The sequence below is a fragment of the Astatotilapia calliptera genome, chromosome 6 (assembly GCF_900246225.1).
Source record: "Astatotilapia calliptera chromosome 6, fAstCal1.2, whole genome shotgun sequence".
Classification (NCBI taxonomy): Eukaryota; Metazoa; Chordata; class Actinopteri; order Cichliformes; family Cichlidae; genus Astatotilapia; species Astatotilapia calliptera.
Window position 1 is genome coordinate 13,262,387 of NC_039307.1, and position 18,566 is coordinate 13,280,952.

Below are 18,566 nucleotides of genomic sequence, written 5' to 3' on the forward strand. Positions count from 1 at the left end.
TAGTGACTTTCAGTAGCCTGTTATTTGATTGAAATTTTAAATGATTGTTATCCAAGTGATATTATCCATGTTGAAGTTTAAAAACTGCTTGAGAAGAATGGAGGAAGAAAGTACGCAGACCAGACAAAATGTAAGGAAACTGAATTGTAGAGCATAGACAGTAGATTTGAAGAAAGTTCAAATTTCTAATTGATCTAGGTGTACTTGCGATATTCTTTGGAGGTTTTTCATAGAATTATTGTTGAAAGCTGTGAGAATGAGTGAAACTGCTTACCAAGGCGTGAATGTATATCAAATGTGAATGAGGCTTATTAGGAGTATGTCTGTACTAGAGATGGACCGATCCGATATTACGTATCGGTATCGGTCCGATACTGACCTAAATTACTGGATCGGATATCGGAGAAAAATAAAAAATTTAATCCGATCCATTAAATATCACGAAAGCACCTCACAAAACTTGCAACACGCCGTAACTCACCTCAGAACGTTAGCACTCGGAGCAGTATGCATCACGTGATAGAGCGGCTGTGGCATGCGGGACCTGTCGGTGGTCTGGATAGCATTTGGAGCTTCGCTAGCAACCTGGCATTTCATCTCTGACAAAGTTATCCCCGAGAGAAGTAAAGCAAGTGTGTAAGTCCATCTCTGAATGTTTGTAAAGCATTCCTGCGTTAAGCTTAACAAACGATATATGGAGCGACTGCCTCTTCTTGCTGCTACTTCAATCATGAAACTGCTTAACGATCAGCTGATCGGCTTTTCTGTTGCGAGTCCGTCTCTCTGGTTTGCTTTTGGCCCACTTTGCACCAGAAAGAGGAAACCAGCGGCTGAACAACAGCAGCACGTTTAAGCTTGATCAGCTGTTGTTAGAATGTATTTAATCTTACTTTCTACTCCAGGATCTTTTTCTATGTAGCTGACGGCTGGTAACTGTGCAGGGGCGGATCTAGCAAAGTTTAGCCAGGGGGGCCGATAGGGCATTAACATGAAAAGGGGGCACAAAGACATACTTTTCTTTCTTATTCTCATTTAAAATGTCTAGCTTTTAATAAATAATTATCTGACACCCAAAGTTTTAATTTGATGCAAAATGAATAGAAGTCCATTATTGTATATAGTAACTATTAAGTCTAATATATATACCCTAGTAAGCTATAGTACTTTTTACTTTGGGAAGGTACCATCTGTGCAGTCTGCAATTCTGTTGAAGAAAGATGTTGAATCTATTTAATATTTCTTGAAAAATAATTGATTTCTGTGCATTTTTTTTCACACTGCATCAAATTAAGGTTGATTACGGCGATTAAGCATCATGAGGTGGAGCGTGAGGGGTGGTTCCCTATTTTTTATTTATTTATTTTTGTTGTTGCTGGGAGTTGGAACCCTATTAGTTAGGTTGCTTAATATTTACGCTAAGTACTCTTTAAAATACCAGAATAGGGAGGATGGTGTAGGTTTAAGTTTATTAGATTGATCAGTATTGCTGAAATATGAAATATTTTTTTTTGCATACAGGTATAACAGAATAGCTTTAGTGTAGTTGTTGTTTTAAACTTGAGTATGAACTTATACAAAATGCAGCAAGATATTTAAAAAACAGTTTTGTTGATTAAAAAACACTATATCGGATTCATATCGGTATCGGCAGATATCCAAATTTATGATATCGGTATCGGTATCGGACATAAAAAAGTGGTATCGTGCCATCTCTAGTCTGTACTAATACTAGGAATAGATTTTAAAGGCTAATGAAGTAGCAAAATAGGCCAGTCATACTTTTTAAAAATATGTGTGTTGTGCACTTGGCCCTGACTGAGCCTATTAAAAACTTTTTTTTTTTTTTTCGCCTGTCCCATTTGGTTCTTTAGCCATCAGAATTGTTGTCTGAAGACCAACAAGGATACCCAATGGATTTACTTTGCCAAATGGATCATCGTGGCATTGCCGTATTGGTCCATTTGGTCGATCTTTGTTTTTATTATTTATTATATTTTATTTCCAGATGTTACAGACGGGACAGACATGAGTGAGAGATAGGAAAGGGAGAAAGAAAGAGGAAGGAAAGGAAAAACAGAAGGGGAGAGGGACAGTGAGAAAGGGGGGGAGAAAAAAAATAAAAATCTCCTGGATCACCTGTTGAGAGAAGAATAGAAAACAAGCAAAAAAAGACAAAAAAAAAAAAAGAAACAAAGCAACATACTAAACACAACACCATCGCATTAATCTAGCTAAGTGTAAACAGCAGTAAATACTAAATATTCAATGTTGTTGTGCAGCACGCAGGACAGATGTGCTTCGAAGTAGCAGCCAAGAAAGGTGTAATTTGGGTCTACGAGCAGTGAACACCTGCGTGCATACCTGTGTGGATCAGCGCGCTTGTATTCCAAAGGTTTCTCCATGTAACGATCTGCTAGGGAGTGTGGGGGGGCCACAGCCCCGTCCTCCAGGGTGTGAAGCAGGTATGGAGGAGATCAAAACTCCAGACATCCAGAGGCCCCCAGAACACAAGAAACCATGGAAGACCAACAGAGGGGCAGCCGCGCCACTGTTCCAGTAAGAGCTGAGGAGAGTCCCAGATGAGGGTTCACTCAGCAGCCGCGGAGCAGAAGCCAGGGGGAGTCTATTAAAGCCTATTAAAAACTATTGATGTATATCTCAGACAGGTGTATCAATTTAAACTGAGACACCCCCCCCCCCCCCCCCCCCCCCAAAAAAAAAAGAACCTTCATTTTTTTGTTGTTAGACAGGACAAGGAATGTGTTTACTTTTTTCTTTCTCACCTAATTGAAGTGTGCTGAAGTGTATCTGAACTGAATTACTTGTAACCATAGATCTTGTGCTGTTGGAACGCACTGAATGGTTAATTAAGGGATGAAACAAAATAAATGGCTTTCAGAATAATTATTTTAAAATATTCATGATTTAGTGTCCAATAGTGTCCAAAAAAAAAAATGTAATAGTAAATGGTCGATGGTGCTGTAAATTTCTTGAATATGGTCTGTTATCATATTAAGAAGAGATTTTGTGGCAGAATGCATTTATAAATAAGTGTCATTTCTGATTACATCCTTCTTTTAACATTTTTTTTTAAACGTATGGCCATGAACCAGGCTTTGTTTGATTTTTGAATCAAATATGTAAATATGTTTGAGTCCAGAGTACTTTATTGGCATGGCATTTTCAAGAACTGACTGACTACATATACACCCTTCAGATTTACACATTTCTCTAACATGCTCCTGTCACTCTTTAGATCTCATCTCTTTATTTTTTGTATAGTTTTAGTGCGTCAAATGGCAAATTCTTTATCTTTACATACTCATTTTTACACAATAGCCTTTCACACCATTTGACTAAAGTCCTTGAGTCTTCTGCTTTCTTATTTTTCCTCTGATTTTCCTGTAAGATGGATTAAGAAAGATGGGGGTTGTAGATCAAGCTGTACCACCATATTGCTTCTGTGCTTAATAAAACCACAATACCACCCACAACTGAATTGTGCTTCTAAAATCACAGAGCACACTGTAAAGATTGGCCCTTTCTTTGTTCCTCTTTTAAAAGTTTCAATTACACACTCAAATTGTGTGTGAAATACTAAATGAATGCTGCACATATTGCACATATTGCCACAGTAACAGTGTAACACATACATTTTTGTTTGTTTGTTTTGTCTTTTGCTCACTTCAAATTGTGAGGCACATTTCAAGTAGAGAAATTACTCAACTTAACTTAACTCATTAAAAAAGCCAATCTAACATTCGCTTCGTTTCTGTTCAAATTTAAAGGAACAGCTAACACATCTTTAGGGCTCCACTTAGGTATTCTTGTTAAGAATAAAATGATTTTGAAATGGTTTTGAAATACAGTGCTGTGCAAAGGTTTTGAGCCACCCCTGAATTATTATTTTTTCCTTCCAAGGAGCCAGACTTTCTTGTAAATGTTTTACAGTAGTCTTGAGGAGTAGTTCTCCAGTAGTTGTCTTTGGACGTTGGCTCAATTGTCACTTATTTTTAGTCCAGTCCTTATTCCTGAACCTTTTCAGAGGGTTATTTATAATAAAATCAGATTTATAAAGGTCAGTTTTATAATAAACTCTGTTAATAACACATTGAAATATTACAAAGTTAAAGGTCATAAAACGAAATCTTATGAAATTGTTTGCAATGTGTTAGTTTTTTTTTCCCCCTTGGTTTCTCTTTTTGAGGATATTTCAATGTGTCTTTGGTCTCGAACAAACTGTTATTTCTCGTCATTCCCCCCAAAAAATGTATTGCTGGCTAGTAATATATCACAATTTAAAAGTTTACCATGTGCAACCATAAATAATTTGGCCTACAATGCTGCCTTGTATTCCTTCAACTATGTGTGGGAAGGAAAATAATGTGATGTCTAGTAAGATATTCAGTTCAATTCATTCTTATTTATATATTCATTCAATGCTGTCTGGAAAGCATCTGATTACCAACTTCTTAATTTTTCAGCGTGATAATGATCCCTAACACCAATGAAAACACATTCTAACACCTTAGTGAAGTCCTGGGAGCTGGGACTTCAACATTACTGAAGCTGTGTGGAATCATACTGGCGGATAATTGAACAAAGGAGAGCTTTGCAGCATTCTTCAGGAAGTCTGGAGATCTATTCCTGGAGACTATTTACAGAAATTACAAGAAATCTTTCCTAAGAGCTCAAGCTGTATTGAAGAATAAAGGTGGTCAAACTAAATAATTCAATTCAGTTTTATTCATATAGTGCCGAATCACCACAACAGTCACCTCAAGGTGCTTTAGATTGTAAAGTAAAAACCCTACAAAAAGAGGGAGAAACCCAAACAATCAAATCACCCCATTTGAGCAAGCAACTCCCTTTCAACATGAAGAAGCCTCCAGCAGAACCAGGCTCAGGGAGAGCCAGCCATTTTCCGTGACCACGTGGGGGTGAGAGAAGGACGGACCTTCAAACTTGTTAGGATTGTGCAAACTCTGTTTTGCCCTGTATGCTGTATTTCCACGTGTGTTTGCAATTGTTTTAATAAACTGCTGCACAGATTTGCAATTTTCCTAGAAAACTATAAAGAAATGAGGGGTGTCTCAAGACTTTTGCAAAGAACTACAATTTTTTGCAGTGCACTGAAATTCATTTAGATTTGGTCCCTTCCAGAAAATATAACTTTAACAATATAATAAAGTTCCTCTTAATGATTAACTCTTCAACACAAAGGAACATTTGTGTCCTTCTCGATGGTATAAAGTCAGGTAAGCTAAGCAGTATGTGTTCATTCTAATAGTCCTGTGGAGTAGTTGTATGATTGACCTACCTTTTCCTCATCATGGAATTCCACTAATTTTTAATAATTTCAGTTAATATTGACCTTGTTCAGGTTTAAAACTGATATTAACTCACATTAGACTTGAGACCCTTTCCCAGTAACATAAGGTTTTAGTTTTTTTCTGACTGCCTGACCTTCTTCATAACTTTTTCTTTCTCAGTTTCTTTTTCTTTATTACATTCTCTTTCTCTCCCTCTGTCATCGTTACTTGTTACTTGCCCAAATTATTTATTTATTTATTTTTTCATTTTTCCCCTCATACCTTGTTTTCATCCTTTTTTTTTTTTTTCATTTATTTTCTGATCCTCCTTCCATCCACCTGGATTTATTGCTGGAAGTAGTATAGTGACCATATGCTCCTTGATTCTTGCACTGACTCGCTATTGTCAGACTCACCCCTTGCCCTGTGTCTCCATCCTGAGTTCTTTTTTTTATTTTTTTTTATTAGGATGTCTTTATAACAAAATCAAACTGCACCATTGCTCTATAAAACCAATTGGTGCTCTATATTTGAAAAGGTGGGGGAAATGAAAAATAAGGGTAGAGGACAGGATGAATATAAATCAAATACAGTCACGTAATGTTTTATGTATTTGACATATTTAAAAAAAAAAAAAAAACCCCACACACAAAAAACCCCAAACAATTGTAGTCCTTAGGTAAATTAGTTAAAAACAGCGCGCATGACGTAGCGTAGGGCTGTTCGATATAACGATATATATCGGATGACGATATAAAAACGTCTATCGTTTCATTTTACGCTATCGTTTGTTTCGTGGTGTCGCAAAATAAACTGTTTACGGCAATATATTTTCATCGTTCTGATGGTCACTGTAGTGGCTATATTAATTTAAAGTTCTCTCTTTCTCTTATATTTAATATAACCACACTATGGACGGACAAGCGCCTGTTTTTATGCGTTGTGGTTAGCAACGACGACGGTAACACCATCGCGTGCCCGCTTGTTTATGTTCCACAAACCTTTCACAATAAAGCTCAAGATCCTGTTGAGACTTTTCAAAATAAACTGAATCACGTGAAAGAGCAGATTATTTACGGATGAGAAGTAAAAAAGCGCCGCCAGGTGCTAAAAAATAAACCTTAGACTCAAACGTTAGAACAGGCTTCTCCCCGCAGCACGCCGTGTAATAAATACTCACAAAGAAAACGGCGGCCGTTACAACTTATGTCTAAAAATGTATCGTTTCATGCATCGGTTAAAACACTCGAATACAGCTACATGACGCGCAGCTGGAAACACTTCCCGCAAGTCGAGCTGCACGAGATTCACAGAATTCACAAAAAATGTTACATTTTTGTGATTTATATCGTTATCGCTGGTTGCTGGAGTACTTTTCTATGCTGTGGTGTGCTGGGGGAGCAGCACAGCAAAGAAGGACTCATCCAGGCTGGAGAAACTGATCAGGAGGGCTAGCTCTGTGGTCGGCATGAAGCTGGACACTCTGGTGACAGTGGCAGAGAAAAGGACATTAAAGAAACTGATGGACATTATGGACAATGCCAGGCATCCTCTGCACACGGCCATTAACAACCAGAAGAGTCTGTTCAGTGACAGGTTGCTTCTCCCAAAGACAAGAACTAACAGACTTAAAAACTCCTTTGTCCCACACGCCATCAGACTGTTTAACTCCTCTCTGGAGGGGAGAGGGAGGGGAAACAGGAGGACAAAGGAGGGAACAACTAAGCTGTAGTGCCTCTTCACCTCACTGTGCAATACCTTTTGTGCAATACTTTTGTAAATAGTCAACAGTGCAATAGACCTCAATACTTGAAATGTGCAATTCACTTGTATTTTTATTTTTTATTTTTTATTCCTATTTATTCTATTTATCCCCTTTGTATATTTTATTTATGTCTCTGTATTTATATATATATATGTGTGTGTGTGTGTGTGTGTATGTATATATATGTATATATATGTATGTATGTATGTGTGTATATATATATATATATATATATATATATATATATAAATAAAATATTCTGTAACTCTGTAACTTCTGTCGGTGCTGTGCTTTTTTGGAAATCGAATTTCCCAGAGGAACCCACCCGAGGGATTAATAAAGTTCTATCTTATCTTATCTTATCTTATCGGTACGATAGAATTCTTATATCGGGATATGAAATTTTGGTCATATCGCACAGCCCTAACGTAGCGCGCACATGTTATTATTTAATGAAAATTAAACCAAAATGAAGAAGCAGTGTGATTAAAAACAAAGTATGCACCATCCTTCAAAACCTTGAAGAACCACTCTACACAGAAATAACATAGAAGTAATTATTTTGCATGTGGTAATCAGTCTTTCACATCATTGTAGAGGATTTTGACAGTCTTCTTTACACTGTTGCTTTATTTATTTGAGATTTGTGCTTATTTGTTTAGTCACAGATGTCTTAAGATCCTATACAGCAATTCAATCAGGTTTTTCCCCAGCCATCAGATTTGCTATTGTGCTTGAGACCATTATCCTGTTACGTGATCCATTTTTAGCCAAGCTTAAACAGTTGTACAAATGGCCTCATATTTCACTGTGGAATACTTTGGTATACATGCAAGATGCCCAGATACTGTGTTGCAAAAAAGCCTACCCCTTCACCACTGTGTTCCCCTGTTGGTATGAGGTGTTTGTGCTGATTTGTTGTGCTTGTAAAGCTGCTCTGTCCTGATATGTGCTGTTTTAGAGAGAAGCGTTTTTTTTTTCTCCTTGATCATTCCATGGTCAAACCTTGGGGTTAATTATTTTAACTATTTTGAATATTTTTCAAATTCATTTGGAAAATAATAATCTTTTTCACAACACAATGATTCTCTTCAAATTGTTTGGACACGGCCCTAGAAGTCTTTCCAGATCAATAAGCAGCAACAACTGCTTCTCAAACATCGATATTGATGTATTTCCTCTTTAGTATTGTTTGAGACAGCTAAATCCTCCAGAACATCAGTTTTTATAGGTGATGGTCACATTTGCTGATGATTAGTTAATCAAGTGCATTTGATAATCAGCACCTGGCTGCTACTTACCCTCTTAATTCTTGTTAAAATATTGTTCCACAAGTAATTCTCATAAGATTGCTTGGGTTTTTTTTCTTTTTTCTTTTTTTAAACGAAAATCAGCAAACAAAAAAAAGAGGAAAAACCCTACCAACCATAGAGATTAAATGTAGTCCTTTGGTTTATGGTGTAATGCAGACTTTCCAAGTCTCTCTTTGATCTGTGCTGGCGAGCTGTTCCTTGAGTGAAACACCCCATATGGAAAAGATATATATAAATCTTACAAGACAGATAAAAACTTTATATGAAACTTGTATGAAAAGCATATTTACCGTGCTTGGTAAATATGGCCCAAAGAGTGACTCGTTTGAAAAATAAGTGATGTCAAATTGAATTCAAATAGGAAATAAACCGTTTTACATAAACTGTTTTACCCAGAGCTCTAAACGCAGGTCTTAATGAAGCCGTTTCATAATATAATCATTTACCCTTTGAACATTCAGTCTAGTCATTCGCATGATGCATGTTGTTTTATTAGTTTCATGTTCTTCGCATTTGGCCTGTATCTCTTGTTAATGGGCATTTAAACTGTCAAAAAAAAAAAGTTAAAAAGTTCAGTTGAAACTTTGCAGACAATCTAAACTAACAAACACAAAAGACTTAGGCACCCTATGGGGGGAAAAAGACAGAAGATTTAAAATGTCAAACCATTTGCCTTGGAGGTTTGGAAAAAAACTGTAATCTGTAAGGAAAAAAAATAGGCAAACCTTCAGATATTCTATAAGCATCGCTGACAGAGACAACCATTGGCACTAATAGAAGAAAAGATATAAAGTAAAATTAAATCACCAGAGGGTGACGGATTGACAAAGGGAACAGAAAAATGCATTTATTTCAAATAATTGTTATTAGGCAGATAAGCTGACAAATCCTTACCCAAACATGTCTAGTGACAAGTCATGATATTTCTGGGAAGCACAGATTATGGGCTGACAAGTGTGGAGTCGGCAAAATGAATGCTTGTTTTATTCAGTGGAGGTGAGAGAGAGAGGAGCAATAACTGACTTGCACAGATATGCTGCCAATATGTCTGATGTTATATGTGATAGCATCTTAACACCTTATCTGTTCTCTACCTTTTAAAAATCCTGAAAACATGTTCACAGAATTTCCCTGATTACGTGTGTGTGTGTGTGTGTGTGTGTGTGTGTGTGTGTGTGTGTGTGTGTGAGAGATCTGCTTGAAAATGGACAAATTGATGCAAAACAAATGTTTGCATTATTTTTAGTCTGGGGGAAAGTTTTCTTATTATGGCTTTGTGCTCACGTGTCCATATTAATAATTGTTCTCTGTTATGTTGTCTTGTTCCCTCTTTTAAACGTTATTTTTCAAATATGTTCTTTCCTCTTTTTTTTTTTTTTTTATCCCCTTAGTTAGTACCCATTGCCACATGCAGGATTCTTTTTTTATTTTCTATCCCACCACTAGGGCTGCCACAAACGATTATTTTGATAGTCGACTAGTCACCGATTATTTTTGCGATTAGTCGACTAATCAGATCATCATCCATTGGACGTACAGCTTATTGCACCAGCAGCATCTGGTCTTACATAACTATCATTAGCTTACAGCTTGAAGTGTTTGTGCTAACTAAAAATAAAGACAAGATGGTAGTTTATTAATTTTTAATGAAATTTGCAGATTGTTTCGGTGAAGTTTAATAATCTCCTTGCTTTCTAAAATATAACAGGACACCGGAGTATATTCTCCAGCGTCTCACACTTCTGACAATCAGCTGTCTGCTTGACAGTTTTAGCTGTGCAAAAACTATAACTTTAATCTCAGCCAAACCGATTTACTCAGGAACAAATAAAATACTAAAGAAAGCCAAACAATAACATTTTTAAGTTATCTAAGTGACTTATATATATGTTTAACCTGACTAGCGAAAGACGGCGGTGGGTTTGAAAACGATTTGCCGGGAGTCCGGTGTTCTCACGGCTCTAGTTAGCCTTGCCCCCGCCTAGCTAACGAGCTAGTGAGTAACAGACGTCTCCGACAACGTCGGAGCGCTTTTGAAAATATGTGGTGTCTTGATAAACTGAGCAGATATTTGAGGTTTACACAGCTACATTCAAGCCTGAAAATATGTTAAACGTTTATTTTGTGCCCCAGAAAGAATAATAAGAGTAAAGTTAAAACTAACTAGCTGCCGCCATTGTTGACAACTGCGCTGGGCTGCGCTATGAATTCTGGGACACAGCTTCTTCTTCTTCGGGGTTTAACGGCAGCTGGCATCCTTGTACATGCAGTGCTGCCATCTTCTGTTTCAGTCCGTTATTACACTCTTAAATCCTACTACCGGTACTCATTCCTGCGTCCTTTGTGATCTTACAAAGCTTCAAACGATGCGTCGACTATTAAATTAGTCGTCGACGATTTTAATAGTCGACATAATCGTGACTAGTCGACTAATCGTGGCAGCCCTACACAGCAAATCCATCATGTCCAAATTAACACTGTCGGATTTGATTTCAACACTATTAAAGTGTCTATATGGGTCCACACCAGAGAGTGTTAATTTAACTCTTTTTGGAGAGTTGGTACGTTAACTCTGATTTAGTGTTAAACACCAAATCTGTCTGGAGTTGATAATTTAACACTTGGTGTTAAGAGTTTATATATTAACTCTCAAAGAGTATTTTAATTTAACTACGTAAGAGTTATCTTCTAATTCATTCTAAAAAGCGGGAATTTTACTGTTCTGAACTTCTAGAAATTTCTTTTGGAAATAAACATTTACTAAAAAGATGCAATGGTTTTTGAAAAACATTTATTCTGAACTGTGCACCACAATTTCAAAACATTTTCTGAAAGACGTAACAGTATACATGTTCTCACTTTCATTAGAATTTTGTTTATCAAAAGGTCTGACATGGTAAATGCAAATAACAGCATCTCATCACTTATTTCTTCAATACAATATGCATGTCCTTCATTCATCCCTTTGTGGAACTTCAACGCACTTCTGCTCTCCCCCATATTCCATCTTCACAAGCATATCCTGTGCGGAGATCGAATAAAAATTAGTTGACACTAATTAATGGCACAAATAATCCAGTAAACAATTGCAGCACAGTGTAAAAAAAAAAAAAAAAAAAATCCTCTTTGAGCCATTACTTGTGTAAAGTATTTTCCCAAAAGACAAGGACGCAGGCAACAGGTAATACTGAACTAAATGTAAAACCTCAACCTTTTTCATTTTTACCTAAACCGTGTGCACAAAACTCTGGAGGGATCTATGCTAACGTAGAATCCAATCAGGACGTCAGCTACTGCTGTTTGCTCGGTTTTTTTTTTTATTTTTATGGGCGATCGTTTTCAGGCTTCAAGTAGCACCATTATACCAACATTTCACATTGTAGACATTGTTTTAGGTGTATTTGACCAAAAGTTTGACTGAAAATTCACATGCAAGCTTTTTTTCAAGGCTGTGGTATTTGCCCGCAAACAATACCTTTCAGCTAGCTAAAACAGAATGTTATGCTATCAGCGAGCAACATGGCTAATGCCTTTCACACAGCTTTGTCTCAACTCCAAAGAGCCACAGAAGTAAAAGCTCATAATAACAATTGAAACAATCTTTGAAAAAATGACTTACCAAGCATGGCAAACAACTCAAATATGTAGAGCAAATGTTCTGAAACGGCTTCGATTGGAGCCGTGCTGGGGGCGGAGTCTGTGAATTTACTCTGTTGGTGTCATAGCCCCTGTAGGAGTTCAGAGTTAAGAGGTCAGGAGTTAATGTTTCCATTGTAACACCTCCAGATTAGACAGAGAAACACTCATTTTTAACACTCGATTTTAACTACTATCATTTTACACCTCAGAGTTACATTAAAAGAATGTGACTCTGCTTAGAGTAAAATTAACTCTACTTTTGCAAGGAGACTATTAACACCAAAAAATTTAACACTTTTGAATTTGCTGTGTACCCACCACTGAATTAATTTATACACCCTGATTTCTTTAACCTCTTGCTAACATCCTTCCTATATTTTTCATTATATCTTATTCAATATAAATAAATAAAAAGAAAAGAACCACTGAGTATTATTTTTTTCCTTCCTTCCTCAATTCCTGTGTCCTCTTGAGCTTTTATAGTGCATCAGTATATGAGTATCCTTTATGTATCTTTACTTTAGCACAACACAGAAAGGTCATCATAAGGACACTATGATTACAAGAAACTGACCATGAATAAGTCTTTGTTGGGTTTTACAAAAGCAACATGATTCTGATGATGAGAGAGGAAGAGCGAGTCTTTGTTCCTTTATTATATGAAGTCAATTTCTAGTAATCCCCCTTTCAGTGGGAGAACTGAAGCAAACTGTTTGGAGGCTGATGACCAAAGCAGAAACCCATTCACTCACAATAGCCCTTGGTTAAGACTGCCTGGAGCAAGGGATTGTTGAGAGAAACAAACACTGTTAGCTTTTATGTTGAGTATTCACAGATCAAACCCCTGGCTGTTTGCAAACGAGGTATATAAAGATACTCCATAGAGGTTTTAAGACTAATGCTGATGTGAAACACACATATACAAACATATGTAGGAAACTTTTAAATCATTTATTTCAACCCCACCCCTTCCCGTGCATGTGCCCTTGTTATGGCACCATCATTGAAGAGTGTTACAAATTGTACTCTCTACATTTCTTCAAAGGAACTTCTCAGTTGGTCTTTGAAGACAGAAAAATGAAGACAGGACAGTTTGTTTCTCTGTGCATGCTTTTTCGAAATGACAAAAAAAAATTTGCATGTGCATTTTATCTTTTAAACAGTGAAAATCAAAATGAGAATTTCAAGTGGCACAATAGAGATTTAAACTAATTGACCTCTGTGGCTTTTCTAAAGTAGAAACTACAATTTTTTTTCAAATGAGAGGTGAAGGACTTTTATTAAGAAAAAAATACAAAAATAAAACTCGTAGCAGCCATGACTGAACGAGTCGAATCAGTCTTTAAAATGTTCCTCGAAAATCTTTCTCACATCATTCTTCTTCACAGAAAACCTTTGCTGCCTTTTTATTTTGGGTGGGAACTTTAACCTCTGTCAAACAAAGTGATGCAAAAGTGTTATCAGCTGCAAAGTTGACCATGTCAGCTTTTGATTCAACACTACATAGCTGACAGATTAATTTATAACTAGCTTTCTTAATTCACAAACTGGTCCCTTGTTTCACTTACTGATATATTTTCTAACAGTTTTATGGCTGGCAGAGTAAGTGTATGGTTGTGCAACTAGATGACTAAGAAACTAACTGGCCTCTTTCATGCCCCACTTAACCTCTTTCTACATGGTCATTGCTGGATGAATCACTTGCCTTATATGTCATGCATCATACTCCTGGCTGTCTAATCACATCTCTTCAAATTATCTTCCTGTGCTGTTGGGATGCACTGCTAGTAAGATCTTTGTGGGTTTGTTGTAAAGTAACTTTTGTTGTATTTATTTTACAAGTCATGACACTCAGTTCTTAGCACTGTAGTGGCTTTGCGCTGAAAGCAATGTGAAATGACAGTGAGGTGTTTGACAAGAGGATAAAACAATTCAGGAAACAAGAAAAGCAGGGGCACAGAATGAACTGGAGATTAAGTAAGAAATAGATATGATGAGACAAGAGAGTGAGAGCAAAATGGAAAATTGTGAACATAGAAAATATTTATTTCTAGGTTTACTTCTAGTGTTACAATTTGCTCCATACCCTATGAACTATAGTTTTTTTTGTGTGTGTGTTACAGAGAGGTTAAGGGATTCATATTTAGTAATACAAAAGGAGATGGATAAAACAGGATATCTATAGACCATTTGTGCGTTTTACTCACTGGATAACACGCACACATGCACGCTTGGTTAAGATTCATTTCCATGCCCACGCCAAAGTGTGTGTTGTGACTCTCATATAACAACTAGTGCTTTGGTGACAAATTGATGTGATTCTTATATTTAACATTTTGTATTGCCCAAAGTTAAGTTTCAAAAAGCAAAGAAAGCACTACAATGTGTTACTTTTCACATAAGTTTCTTTTTTGCATCACTCAACTTGTTTATGACTCTCTTATGTGCACCTGTTTATGCTTCATTTTCTATTGTTACCAAGGGTCTTTTGAAGTTTCCCAACAACATTGTTTTTTTTGTTTGTTTTTTTTCACAAAGTGCTGTATCCTTGACATAGGATAGATTTTTTTTTTTTTTTAACTTTTTTACTTTGCAGTGTGTATGGTTTCATTAGTCATCTGAAGGCATCTTTAAAAAAAAAAAAAAAGGAAAGGCAAAGCAAAGCCAAAATTAAAGTCTTTTTCTTCTATGTTTAATTATTCAGTGCTAGAAGAAGAAAATGCTACATTTCAAAATGATGAATGTTAGACGGTTCAAGAACAGTATTCAGTTTACTGTATGCCTGCGATATGCATTTTAGGTAGAATTCATTGGAATGTTGTGGGCTTCTATTTTTTACATAAACCCCTGTGCCCAGCCTATAGCGTTGTTTGTGGATATTTTGATTTGGATCAGGTGACTGACTTGGTGTCAGAGCTTTAACTCTGATACTGCTGGATAAACAGAAACTCACTCAGGAACGAGGTCACACAAAGCTCAAGTTTTCACTCGCGAGAGGGAAGCAGTTGTTTCCAACCCACTTCAACTTGCGTCCCCCTGCAGGCTGCTTTTATTGCTTACACACATGAATATGCATAGTCTCATTAACATGTGACATCTTACACAGGCATATATGTGAACAAAGAGCAGTGTGTGTGTGTGTGTGTGTGTGTGTGTGTTTGTGTCAAGATATGGCCCTGTGAACGCCTCCTTAAAAAGCTGGTGACAGGAGTCCAGCGGTCCACCTAACCAAAGGGCTCTTACACTTAAGCAGATACAGAGTAGGTGTCCTCCCATAGTATAAATCAGAAAGAGAACAGTCTTCGCAGACTGCTAAGGATCAGACATCCTATCAATATGCAATTGATTATATACCTCTAAAGATTATTGATTATATGTTCCTAAGTACAAATGACAATCGTGAAATATCACTCCAACACTTGGCTATTAGGAACATTTCATTTCTTTGCCCCATTATCATACCACAGTATAGGGGTATGCTGTTGTCGTCATCTGTCTTTGAAGAGTCATCCTATCTGACCTTACACGTCATACACAATGACTAAATTTGACATTTAATGACAGTCTTTTGCATTGTCAAAAAAAATGTTCACTTTCAAACACATTCACAAAGAAAATAACCAGGAACGTTGGAGTGCAGTTAATCGCATATATAGCTTAATAAGTCTCTTATTTGCCCACGCAATTATTTTACTTGATTGAATTTTAACTGTGGGACTGGACAAGTTGAGAAATGCTTTCAAGCTAAATTAAACTACTTTAAATTGCTAGTTTAGTAGAGCTGTAAAACATTAATACTGGTAGCAGTGCAGCTGTAAAATAATTTCAGTAAGGCTAATCATACATGCCATAAGACCCATAATTTCACTCTCAAAATGGTGTGATAATGTAATTATGCAGTTTTATGCCAATTAGTTGTCAGAAAATAATGTAGTACAGTGCAAAATCTAAATTTAAATATAAATGTATGTTTTGTGGCTTGCTTTTATATTGTCTCAATAACTTTTGTGTTTCCTTGCTGCTTCAGCCCCTCATTTTAGACCTCCATACAGCAGCTCATACCTGAAAATTGGCACAAGTAAAAGTGTTTGTTTGTTTTTTTTGTAGTTTTTTAAACTAGCTACTCTGTAATGGTCCTGAAAAAATAGTGTGCAATCTTATCTATACTCACATAGTACTTCTGAATCTTTTCAGTGTGTGTGTGTGTGTGTGTGTGTGTGTGTGTGTGTGTAAAACAAATGTTAGACAGTGCATCATTACTGCAGTATGATTGGCATCCAGGACTGACAGTTCTCCTTTTGGGGGTGAATGCACACGGGCAGCAACAAGGTACATAAATCAAAGGCAGAAAAGCAGAGGTGTATAGAAACCACTTTGTACCTCATGTGGACATTCACACTATTGTGTATACATTTGTGTTTTTGTGTAGTACTTATTGTTGCCTTTTCGTGTTCCCTTGGGAATCTCCTTCCTCATTATACATGGCTCTCCTGGGCCATGTATATATAGGAGTGTGTGTGTGTGTGTGTGTGCGTGTTGTCTAAAACACACAAGCAATACTGCAGAAACACATGTCAGCAGCTGTGTGTATTGCCTATTTCTGCCTCACTCTCTTCCTCTTCCTCCTTTTAGTTTTTGTTTGTCTCTGTCAATCTTGTCCCCAGGCAGTTTACTGGAGAGATTTAGACAACAGCTCTGCTTTCTTCAGCCAAGTCTATGACCTGGTGTGTGTGTGTGTGTGTGTGTGTGTGTGTGTGTGTGTACATGTAAGAGTGAGCAAAAAAGATTTTGTGCCCAATTAGTAGCTGGAGTGAAGTGCAATGCTAAATTATTTAGTTACTGTCTACTTGATCCAATGCTACCAAATTTGGGGAGAGAGTAATGGAGACAGTAAGATGAAAAGTTAATCTACATATGTAATATGTGATGACAGAATGCTTGCCGCTGATCTCTGCCATGCTTCAACCCTGAATTAAATGTCCCTCTGCCAATACCAGAGATGCGTGTATATGATGGCTTCTAAAAACTGACAGTGAGAATTAGAAAGCATGATCGTAAACTAGGCTTGGGCAACTGGACGAATATATCGACTATCGACGATAGGCTGAGCCCATCGTCAATTGTTTTTACAGGGATGATTTATTTATTTATTTGCCCATGAGTAAGTTTGCTAATAACGATGGAGCTAATAGAAGCATCAACAGAAAAAAATAATAATAATAATAGTGCTGTTTTAACAGCATCCTCTTTCATCTGCGAGCAAATGCACCCTCCTCAGAGTCCGCCCAAATGCTTGTTGATGGAGCTGCAGAAGGTGGTGATAGCTGCATACTCAGCCGGATGGTGGACACGTACATGCTCATGCAAGTTAGTCGTGTTTGAGTACTTTGCTCGCACTATACGTCTGCACAAGCGGCACACCTCTTTGCCTCTTTCCTCTCTACCTCTTTCATCTGGTTTAAAGGCAAAGAAATCTCACATTGGCAACTTTATATTTTTTTTTAGTGCTGTCATCGTCAATGCGCCGTCATCACGACTAACGCGATTAGCAATTAACCCATCTGGAGTCGAAATCCCTGAAATGCCCCTGTCGGGCAGTTTGTCCGAAGTTTGTTCATTCTGCACTCCAGATGGGTTGAGCGCGTAAAAAATTTAAATTGCGTTAATTGTGATGACCACGTTAACGCCGCATTACCGCTGACAGCCCTAATTTTCAGGGGGAAATTAGTTTGTACCCTATTAATATTTATAGGCCAGTAGTCAAACCTATTTTTATTTAAGTCTTCTACCACCCACCACTGAGTCACCCTTGGACTTTCAGTCAGAGTATACATGTTTCACATGAGGAGAAAAGGCTGGAAGAAACATTGCCGTTTTTTAAGATAAAATGTAAGGAAGCAGGATCATACATACTACGGTCTTATTTCCCTGAATTGTTACTTAACTATGATTGCATTGTTCTTCTTTTTCCTATAAAATCCTAATGGGATGTATTATTTCCACCTCTTTCTTTTTCTGGGTGTTCAGAACCTGCTGTCAGAGAAAGTTGACCAGATGATGGAGTGGTCTTCTCGGCGTTCAGTTATCCGGATGAATGGGGACAAGTTCCGTCGTTTTGTCAAGGCCCCACCCAGAAATTACTCTGTCATCGTCATGTTCACTGCCCTACAGCCTCAAAGGCAATGTTCTGTCTGCAGGTATATACACGTACACGCGCAGTACACCTACTGTAGGACACAATGTGCCATAGCTCTTACTGTAACAGCTATTCCTTTGTCCTTCCCGCTATTGCCCAAGATGTCATGCCCTCCTGTGAGTTTTCTCAGTGGGCTACAGTGAAAAAGTCCTTTAAACTCATGTTCTTTTCTTCTGTACTACCAAAAGGAAATGAATACTGTCCACAGAACAAGTCCCATAGCCACTTATATACTAGAAGCATTAAATGCACAGGGAGATTTAAAAAAAATAACAACAACAACAACAACAACAACAACAGACAAAACTCCAACTGCAATCTTAAATTGTAATTACTACTTA

The 18,566-nt window shown here is 37.1% G+C and overlaps 1 protein-coding gene across 1 annotated transcript in view; it reads left to right on the top strand.

Moving 5' to 3' along the window:
* Positions 1–18,566, top strand: part of tusc3 (tumor suppressor candidate 3) — an 83,122-nt gene that overhangs the window by 23,755 nt on the left and 40,801 nt on the right. The window contains exon 2 of the mRNA XM_026170406.1: positions 18,057–18,226. Coding sequence (XP_026026191.1) covers positions 18,057–18,226 — 170 coding nt within the window. The remainder of the gene's footprint in view (positions 1–18,056; positions 18,227–18,566) is intronic.